Source organism: Trichechus manatus, unplaced genomic scaffold (genome assembly GCF_000243295.1).
Source record: "Trichechus manatus latirostris isolate Lorelei unplaced genomic scaffold, TriManLat1.0 scaffold00065, whole genome shotgun sequence".
NCBI classification, from domain to species: Eukaryota; Metazoa; Chordata; class Mammalia; order Sirenia; family Trichechidae; genus Trichechus; species Trichechus manatus.
In genome coordinates this window covers 13,108,381-13,119,280 of record NW_004444001.1, presented here as the reverse complement: position 1 = coordinate 13,119,280, position 10,900 = coordinate 13,108,381, and the positions used below count along the sequence as shown (strand labels likewise).

Sequence of the window (10,900 nt, the reverse complement as noted above, 5' to 3'; positions counted from 1 at the left end):
AATTTCCCTTGATTAAAGAAAAAATGCTCAGATTTGTTTAAAAAAAAAAAAAAATCTGACCCCATCTTGTTTACAAGAGACCAACTAAAACAAAATGACACAAAAAGGCTAAAAATAAAACGAAGGGCAAAAAACAGAGCAGGCAAACACAAACTAAAAGAAAGCAGAGGTTCCTGGGGGCAATGGAAGAAGCACATTCTGGAATCTGTGCCAGAAGCCACAGAAAGCTGGCTTAGGATGATACATGGCTGCAGTGGCAAGCGGCCCGAGGTCAAATGCCTGGGAACCCAAGAGATAAGCAAGAGAGAAAGCGTTCTATGGGAATTGCTTAGAAAAGGAATATCTTAAACTAAGAAAAAAAAATATTGCTCTGAAGTCCAGGTTGTTTTCGATCATGGCCACCCCATGGGTGTCAGAGTAGAACTGTCCTCCGCAGAATTTTCAGTGGCTGGTTTTTTGGAAATAGATAGCCAGGCCTTTCTTCTGAGGTGCCTCTGGGTAAACTTGAACCTCCAACCTTTTGAGCATGTTAACTGTTTGTCTCACCCAGGGAACATTAAACTAAGACTGACCCTTAAAACCCCCAACAATTCAGTACTTCCTTGTTTCTCAGGCTCAGTTTTTAAAGATTTTTGTTTTATGTTCGCTAGTAAACAACAAAGGAGCCCTGGTGGCATAATGGTTAAGTGCTTGACTGCTAACCGAAAGATTGGCAGCTGGAACTCCTCAACTACTCCATGGGAGAAAGATGTGGCAGTCTGCTTCAGTAAAGATTTATGTCTTGGAAACCCTATGGGACAGTTCTACTCTGTCCTATAGGGTGGCTATAAGTTGGAATTGACTTGAGGGCAATGGATTTGGTTTTTGGTTTTTAGTAAACAACAAAGCATACATAAACATGAATTAAAACTTGAACGTCCATGACATGTATTTAGAACTTCTGATGTAAACAAAATAAATGTAATACGGGAAAGCAGTTAAACGTCTCAATCTTTGAGCCTCAGCCTACATAATAATGCAGTCATTTTTGCCATCTCAGGAGGAAATGCACACTTGTGCAGTCTAAATTGCGTGATTCTTTCTTATCCATGCTGAAATTCCAGTTTGCTTGCAAATGCCCTGGGGCGATCACCCTATGTTATGCATTGAATTGTGTCCCTTCAAAATATGTGTTGTAAATCCTAAACCTCATACCAGTGGATGTAATTCTATTTGGGAATAGGGTTTTCTTTGTTATGTTAATGAGGCCATATGAGTGTAGGGTATGTTTAAAGTCTATCACTTTTGAGATATAAAAGAGCAGATTAGGCACAGAAGCAAGCAAGCAGCAAAGGGAGAATGATAGATGTCACGTAGAAATCTCCAAGGAACACAGAGAACAGTGCCAGGCAAGCTGACAGACAAGGATTTTCCCCTAGAGTGCGCAGAGAGAGCCTCTCAGAAGAGCCGGTGCCTTGAATTCAGACTTCCAGCCTCATAAACTGTGAGAAAATAAATTTCTGTTAATTAAAACCAGTCCCTTGCGGTGTTTCTGTTACAGCAGCCCTAGATAACTAGGAAAATCTGCAATGTAATTATTTGGTTCTGCCAATTCCTTTCTTAACCTAAAGCTCCTACTGTGCAGAGCAAGTGAACAGAATTTAATTCATGAGTTCTATTTGGTCCTCAACAGAGTCAATTCTCTGAGCATTTTTCCTATTCTTAATGATAATGAAGATCCACTTTTTCATCCTCTTATCTGTTTACTCATAATACAAACTAACTTTCATGCTTGTATTTCAGGATGTCATCAATATAGCTGACCATGTGCTTAATTCAGCATCAATAACCAATTGGACAGTATTACTGCAGGAAGAAAAGCATGCCAGCTCACTGTTACTGGAGACATTAGAAAACATTAGCACCCTGGTACCTCCGACAGCTCTGCCTCTGAATTTTTCTGGGGAATTCATTAACTGGAAAGGAATTCCAGTGACCACAAGCCAAAGCCAGAAGGATTATAACTATCAGACTGAAATGTTACCCCAAAATACCTCCATTACCATCAGAGGCCATGTGTTAATTGGGTCAGACCAATTCCAGAAGTCCCTTCCAGAAACTATTATCAGCATGGCCTCATTGACCCTGGGGAACATTCTACCAGTCACCCAAAATGGAAATGCTCAGGTCAATGGGCCTGTGATATCCACCATTATCCACAACTATTCCATAAGTGAAATTTTCCTGATTTTTTCCAAGATACAGTCAAACCTGACCCAGCCTCATTGTGTGTTTTGGGATTTCAGTCACTTGCAGTGGAACAGTGCGGGCTGCCACCTAGTGAATGAAACTGCAGACACAGTGATATGCCGATGTACTCACCTGACCTCCTTCTCCTTTCTGATGTCACCCTTTGTCCCCACTGCCGTCATCCCCGTTGTGCAATGGATCACCTACGTGGGACTGGCCATCTCCATTGGAAGTCTCATCTTATGCCTGATTATTGAGACTCTGTTTTGGAAGCAGGTCAAGAAAAACCAAACCTCACACACACGTCATATTTGCATGGTGAACATAGCCCTGTCCATCCTGATTGCTAATGTTTGGTTTATTGTTGCTGCCACTGTGGATACCACAGCAAGCCCTTCTGGAGTCTGTATAGCTGCAGTGTTCTTTACACACTTTTTCTACCTCTCCTTGTTTTTTTGGATGCTCATGCTGGGTATCCTGCTGGCTTATCGGATCATCCTTGTGTTCCATCAAATGACCATGCCTTTGATGATGGCTCTTGGGTTCTGCGTGGGCTACGGGTGTCCTCTTGTTATATCTGCCATCACCATTGCAGTCACACAACCTAGCAATGGCTACATAAGGAAAGATGTATGTTGGCTTAATTGGTCCAATGGGAGCAAACCTCTCTTGGCTTTTGTTATTCCTGCACTGACTATTGTGGCTGTGAATTTGGTTGTGGTGCTGTTAGTTCTAACGAAGCTCCGGAGGCCGACTGTTGGAGAAGGAATGAACCGGGATGACAAGGCCACTGTCATCCGCATGGGGAAGAGCCTGCTCATCCTGACACCTCTGCTGGGGCTCACCTGGGGCTTTGGCATAGGAACAATGGCGGACAGTCAGAATCTGGCTTGGCATGTTATTTTTGCTTTACTCAATGCATTCCAGGTGAGAACAATAAGATTTGGAGCTCTGGTGGCACAGTGGTTAAGAGATTGGCTGCTATCCAAAAGGCTGGCAGCTCAAATCCACCAGCCGCTCCTTGGAAACCCTATGGGGCGGTTCTACTCTGTCCTGTAAGGTTGCTATGAGTCAGAATCGATTCAACAGCAATGGGTTTGGTTTTGGATATTATCTCATCAGGCAATTGGACTAACGATGGAGAATTTTGCTTACTAAGGTCACTCTGAAGGTCATCTCATACATCTCCCTGTCTCCAGCAGGACTATAACTAAAACTGCAGGACTATAACTAAAAAGTGAAAAGAAAAAAAACGCATTTTTCCCCAATGGTTACCCTAATGCTGAAACAGAATATTTGAATTCTTCAGTAATCCATTCTAGGGTTTTAAATTAAACTATTAGAGTTCACATAACTGACATTAATCCCTCTTGCTGCTGACCAATCCTCTTTTTCTTGTGCAAATCTCTGTGAAAAAGCACACCGAGAAAGGGAAATAAATCAAGAGGGCTTGTGGACTCTGAATGGTGCAAAGGCAGTCCCTACAATGCAATAGAGCAGAGGCTGGCAAAGTACGGCCAACAGCCTGTTTTTGTAAATAAAGTTTTATTGAAACACAGCCATGCCCATCCATTTACATATTGTCTACAGCTTCTTTTGCTTTACTATGGCAGAGCTGAGTAATTATGACAGAGACTGTATGACCTGCAAAGCCTACAATATTTAATTTCTGGCCCTTTACAGAAAAAGTTTACCAACCCCTGCTGCAAAGGATGGGTTTTACATGTCACAACTAGAGTGCTCAGAAAGTAGGTGGACAAAGTAATCCTTAGGTTTTGATGAACCTGGAAAAGAGCTTTCAACTCTGGTTCAATATAGGCCTTGTCTGACCACCTCTGGACAATGAAGACTCAGGGAAGTGATTTGTGTACTGCAGTTAGGTAAATCTGGGCTCAAATATATCACTTTGCCAGGTGTGTGGCCTCTAACAAATTACTTAATCTTTCTGCCCCTCACTTCCTCTGTTGAAGTGGGATGATAATAATAATATCATAGAGTAAATATGAGAATTAAGTGAGATAATTTAGCACTTAGCAGAGTGCCTGACACAAAGTAAATGCTCAATAGGTATTTCCTAAAAGCAGCTGGTTCCCCATATACTTCAGGCACTGGTTAACTCTTAGGGTATAGTAGAACTCCTGGTAGCACAGTGGTTAAGCGCTCGGCTGCTAACCAAAAGGTCAACTATTCAAACTCACCAACCGCTCCTCAGGCCGCTTCCGTAAAGATTAACCCTGTTGCCACTAAGTCGATTCCGACTCATAGCAACAGCCTTGGAAACCCTATGGGGAAGTTCTGCTGTGTCCTATAAGGTCACTATGTGTAGGAATGGATTCAGCTGCAGAGGGTTAGAGATTGCAATCATGGAGCGCATGCACCTAATGGTAACAAGTTATAGGGATGATGTCAGGGAGTGGGAGGGCAGGCTTATGGTGATATGCTGTCTAAAGAGGGACCTACTGAGGGTGCTCTGATTGGAAGGAGGATATTAACGTCTAAAAAGTTTTCTGTGAAGGGTTCTCTGTACTTAATGGAAAGCGTGCTTGTATAGGTCAACTCCCTCTGTGTGGTAGTAGGGTTGGACTTCAGTTTCTGCTGCCATCATCAATGCTTACCAATTGTTTATTAAATACTTGGTCTGAAGAAAACTATGATACAGAAGCAAATGGAAGCTGTTCTCTTCAGGTTGGGGATGACACAGTGGGGAGGGAAATGAAGTTCCACGTGCATTTAAAACTTCTTTCACTCAATCATTTATTTATACATGAAACAAAACTTTTGAGTTGTGCCTTCAAGGAGCCACAGTCTAATAGCCAGACAGACAACAAAGCAAGCCTAATGTTGGATGACATAAGTATTATGTACTACATATAAATAGTTATTCTCTGGGAAAAAAGTACAATACACATGATCAATTTCTTTCTTTTTCTTTAGGGGTTTTTCATCTTATGCTTTGGAATACTCTTGGATAGTAAGGTATGTGTAGTCATTTCTCTTCCCCCGCCCCCAACCCAGGCATCTTTAAATCCCTCCCCTTCCGTTCTGGGGCCTTAGTTATACAGTTAGAGGGTTAGTCTATGAGTACTTTTGGAATAATAATCTAGAATTTTACAAAAGGCAGGTTCAGTCAAGAGCCAAAAGAACTAAACAGTCACCAATGATAATAAAGCTATAGAGAACTAATCACAACATGTATTGTGAACATTATACACCACAATAAAGGGAACATTTTTATCTTTAATTTTTATACCTTAAATTATGGTTTGGCAATAATTCAAGAACAATTATCTTCCTTAGGGGTAAATTCCTTTTTGCTCCTTTAGTTCATTTATCCACCTATTTAGAATATGCTGAAAGATATATCCACTTCTATATCTGTAGAGTTTTATAGAAATATTAAATAGCCTCTAACATTAAATAAAATGCTTAATGAAAGAACCAGTTTAGATGAAGTATAATAGAAAAAGAAAACTTCAAACTAAATTTGTTTCATTATTTTCCCAAACATTGAGTAACTCTGTTGAGAGAAATAAAGGCAGTTGGCTAATAGATATAAAGGGATCTTTGTTTTAATAAGAAGATACGAATAATTTGTAATTAGTATAATTGTTGTACCGCACAAGCCCTGTTTACAAAGAAGCAATTTGTTATACTTCATTGAACTAAATAATTCCCTTGTCTGCACCATGCATATGGTTAGGAAACTCTTCACTTCAAAGATAAACTTCAATTTTGCAATTATTGCCAATTACCAATGTCTGGAATCTAAATTATTATGGCTTTTGGTACTGTTGTTCTTTGTTTAACCCTAGTTTTGTTTGTAGGCAAAAAATCTAAGAAAATGAATCCTTCCATCAGATAGCCATGTTTATGGTCTATTAAATGCTCATAAGAAATACTACTGTTAAATAACAACTTTAATTATGCAGTTTTGTTTTTGATTTGTCTGTGTATGATTGTATACATGTGTCTCCTCAACATTTCTTTGTTGTCTTTATAGCTGCGACAACTTCTGTTGAACAAGTTGTCCCCATTAATCTCTTGGAAGAAACCATCAAAGGTAATTATCTCCCAGTGCCATGGATCCGATGCACGAAGTTCTAGTTTTGCATTTTTCTCTTTATGCAATCCCACAGCAAGCCCATTTTTGAGTAAGCCCTTTTCACCATTGTATTCCTGTTACCTGGCACAGTACCTGGCCCATGGTATATACTCAATAGAGAGTTGTTGAGTGAGTGAGAGAAGGAATGAATGAATGTGAAGACATGGAAAGCTGCAAGGGTGCTCAGACACAGAGGTCTGTGGGTGCTCACTGTGCACGAACACTTTTGAGCAATATTGTTTGCTTCAGTGCGACTTGTCTCCTGCAATCTAGAACCAGTAGGACCCTTTTCTCTGCCTGGCTTCTTGGACCCTCTGTAATCGATGTTTTCTTCTCAAGAAAGGTAGTAGGGGGGAAGTCTTGATTAACGTCTAATATAGAAAACGTTCTCTAAATTTTATCTCTTATGCTGGTACTCTATCCCTTGCAATTTTAGGTCTTAAGTCTACATACAAACTGACAGGTTCATATGAAAATACAGGATTCCTGTTTCATTCTTTGCCACAGAAGTGCAATCCATATGAGGAAAGTATAATTAGGAATAAATGAACTTATACCTGCATATTTTGTATTTTTGACATTGATTTAGATTCTTCCCATGCCCGCAGCAATACTCTGAGGTCCTTTCAGAAAGCATTCCAAAGCAGAAATTTCTGAGTTTGATACAAGTCAACTGAAAAAACTGCATCCAAACCTACGTGGATGTTTAGAGATTTTACAAAGGACAATAAAACCTTTTGAAATAAATATCAATGAGGAAATTATGCACTGACATTAAAAACGTTTCCTGGATCTGCATTTATAGTAGAGAGCACTGCTGTGAATTTGGGAACAATAGCCCATGAGCCGGCAGATCTGACCTGTATTTCTGACTGTTACCAAATGGCTGCGGGGTCTTAGGAAAGTCAGTTTCTTTGAGTTTCAGCTTTCTCAACTGTAGAAACAAAGTGTTGGGCCAAGACTTCTTATTCCAGTTGCTTCTAAAGCCATGCCAATACTCACAACATCAGAGTGAAAATTAGGAATCGTTCACTGGGCTAACTATTGCATGTAATAAGTACGTTTTCCTCCTATCTTGATTTGGCTTCCTTGTGACATGGACTGTGGCAGGAAATGCAACTTATTCCTTCTGATATCCTCAATATCTACTACAGTGTCTGTCACACAACGATTATTCAATACTTGATATCAAATTAATGAATACATGAATAATAAATTTATGAATGGAAAAATGATACAGTGGTGCATCTTAATGCCTTATTTTTCCCCCAAAATGCAAGCTCTGTGTTTTAAATATTTTATTTCTGTTTGATAATTTCATTTTTAAATTTTTAAACTCTGTATAGTCTCTGCAGCAATGATTAAAGGATTATTCACGAAGAGATTTGAATGCTAAGATGAGCAAGAGTAAGGCAAATCTCTATGTGGAGACCATTTTTACTAGAAATATTGTTTTTTCTCCTGGGGTTCCTCTTCTAGAGATGAATATGTGAAACAAAAATATGTAAGCATTAACATAAAAAGGGATACTATCTCCCTTAAAACTATTTTCTAGCTTATTGCTAGAAGTTGTAAAAACATACAGAAACACAAAATTTACTTAGAAATAAATTCTTAGGGATTGAATAGATTAAAGTAGAAGAAAGAGTAAGGAAGTGACTGCTCTAGTTTCTTGCAAGAGATTAATGCGTTATGTAGGTGCGATAAAGGATCATTAGCGACAACATGAAGTAAGGAAATGCAGACCGTCACTGAAAGAATACTATAAATGTCCAAAATGACTTGTTTTTTCTTTTGTGCAGCAAAACTCTTCGGATTTATCTGCCAAACCCAAATTCTCAAAGGCTTTCAACCCACTACAACACAAAGGTAAGTTACAATAAAACCAAAGGTAATAAAAGGTGGACAGAGAGAATATGAACATATCATACCAAAAAAATTTAATGCCAACTTTTTTTTTTTTTAATTAATCTGAGAAGTGTGAGAGTATCAGCTGACCATGTGTCCAAAGTTCATCTGAATTGTGTGCTCAAGGCTGATAGAGCAATTTTGGGGATTTGGTGCTTATGAAAATCGGCAAGTGTCACTCTTGAACTGCATCACAACTTATCCCCCCACGCCATTTCCCCAGTTAGACATGATATATATAGATCTGTGGCATTGCTCATTGAGGCTTTGGGGTGAAGGAGTGTGATTAGACTAACATGAATCATGTCCTTACTGGAGAATCACCTTCAAATCTATGCTTTCCTAAGGTGAGCAAGCACAGTCCCACATTGGCTGTTACTAAAGTCTGTGATATTCAGCTACTGGAAGATCAACGTTTAAACATTACAAATAGTCCTAGTATTCCTAGAAGAGAAGGGGGGTGGGGAGAAGGAGACATTGCATTACAAGTTAAGAATCTGACTCCCATTTCATGTCAAATTATGTTAATATACTCATAAGGGTAGGGAAATGAGCAACTCATTTTAGATTCCCATGAAAATTATTTAAATTCCAGGTAAAGTTCAAGTGTTTGGAAGATGCACTCACCCAGAACTGTTGGGTCCCCTTATCACTGCCACCAACCAGCCTGTGTGCTTTTTACAAGCCTCTTTACCTTTTTGGAAGGGCCCTGGGTGGTGCAAACGGTTGCTTTCAGCTATAAACCTAAAGGTTGGCGGTTTGAATTTAGCCAGCAGCTCTGTGGAAGAAAGGCCTGGTGGTCTGCTTCTGTAAAGATTACAGCCAAGAGAACCCTGTGGGGCAGTTCTACTCTGTAACACATGGGTTGCCATGAATCGGAATTGACTGAATGGCAACTGGGTTACTTTTTGGACAAGAGTTCCCCCATCAGTTAAAACGAAAGAGATCACTAAGGTTCTTTCCTAAAATAACATTCTGTGGTGTAGAATCTACTTTATCCCTTTCTCCGGCAATGTCTAAAAAATGTGGTACTTCTCATCTCAAATAAGAGATGCCTGACAAAAGCAAGCTTCGGTGAACCCCATTCTATACCTTTCATAACATCTTCCTAAAACTCTCCTGTCATAAGAATAGGCTTATTTACATTTTGGCCTGAGATTTGATTTCAACATAGCAGCAATAATTTGTACTCTCTTTTTCTCCTCCCAGGCATTTACACGCTTTCTCATACTAGAGACTCCTCAAACGATGTCACTCTAACTCAATTTTTATCAACTGAATAAGATCAGGAACAATAAAATCAGGAAAAATTTTTGAAGCAACTTGACATTTAGAGCCAAATGTCAGGGAAGAAATTATGCTCAGTATTAGATGAGATTTTCTGATTTAGGAGTCTGGGAATAAAATAAGGAGGTCTCAGAAGCTTCACCACTGCCTCCTTTATCTTCAGTTAAATGGAAAGAAGATTTATTTTTCAAGTGGTTTGATTCAGAGAAATTGCTTCATAAGTGCAGAAGAATCTATTCTGTTGAAGTTTATGTCACCTGTACCTGCCTCTCACTGCTGCAAAATGTGGCTTTCTTTTTCATAAAATAGCATTGTTCAGGTGAGTTTGCCAATCATCTGGAAACGTCAGGAAACAGCCTTAGATAAGTTAATGGACCATGTTCACTTTCGTGTCAAAAAGTCACTGATGAAAATTTCTTAGAGAAAAGCTTTTTCTGCCCAATTTTTCTAGTTGGATTTTATGTTATTTTTTTTTCTTTTTCTGTTTTTTTTTTTTCTTTTTGGTTCAGTCACTTAACTTTAAAAAGTTCTTCAGCAATAAACATGAAAACTCTCATTTCAGATAGCTTTGTAGTCATTTATCAGGAAGTATAATATGTGATTTCGTATACAGTGTGGTATTTTTCAGTTTACAAAGAATTTTCATCTGGTCCCCAATCCAGTGAAGTGATGTATCCCAGGAGACACCTGAGGCAGAGATGAGGAAATGGAGAATCAGAGAACTGAAATGATTTGCCCAAGATTGTGAAGCTAGTAACAAGGAATCTGGACTTTTTCAGACTTTTGATTCCTAGTTCATTTCTTCAGCCCCATGATGGCCTTAAAAATTACCTACAATCCTAAGAAATCTTTCTCAGGTCAGCTACATTGGTCGTCATACCCAAAATTCTATTTCTGTAAGACACAAATTAAGGGAGAGTTTGGTGGTCAGCTTCTACTCTGGTTTTCTTTCATCATACGCTGTAGGTACTTTTGGGAAGTTGTCTACATGTATAGCAATTGCCACTATTGTGTGAGATCTAGAGCAGCAGGTTAGTAGATACTCTGTGGAGCGATATTCCTCTTCTACACTTCCATCACAATTGGCTCACCTGAGTGACCCCACACTGTCCGTACTGCCCAGGAGAACCAGGCTCACTTTGGTGGATCCTCACTGTCATGCCTGCCTGTTGTGGAAATGGCAATGCCCATGCCAAGACTTATTATTCCAGATGATTCCAAAGTTCCTAGTGCTCATGGCATCAGTGTTTCTGGGTGCTTCCTCCCAATCTTGCCTCATCTTGTCACTGGGCCCAGAGCAGACCTTGGTGTACCCACAGTCAACAGTTCTGTCTGTTGATCTACAGTCCCTGAATGCACTCTCCTTTAAAAGGT

General features: G+C 39.5%; 1 protein-coding gene across 2 annotated transcripts in view; it reads left to right on the top strand.

The window, feature by feature from the left end:
- ADGRF1 (adhesion G protein-coupled receptor F1) overlaps window positions 1-9,630 on the top strand; it is a 42,178-nt gene extending 32,548 nt beyond the window's left edge. Inside the window, exons 9-13 of one of the 2 annotated variants that reach the window (XM_004379533.1) lie at window positions 1,783-3,156; window positions 5,164-5,205; window positions 6,230-6,289; window positions 8,134-8,200; window positions 9,449-9,630. In XM_004379533.1, the coding sequence (XP_004379590.1) occupies window positions 1,783-3,156; window positions 5,164-5,205; window positions 6,230-6,289; window positions 8,134-8,200; window positions 9,449-9,522 (1,617 nt within the window). In that variant the 3' untranslated portion in view covers window positions 9,523-9,630. The remainder of the gene's footprint in view (window positions 1-1,782; window positions 3,157-5,163; window positions 5,206-6,229; window positions 6,290-8,133; window positions 8,201-9,448) is intronic. The other variant, XM_004379532.2, reaches the window with a different exon arrangement.
- Window positions 9,631-10,900: the final 1,270 nt, after the last annotated feature.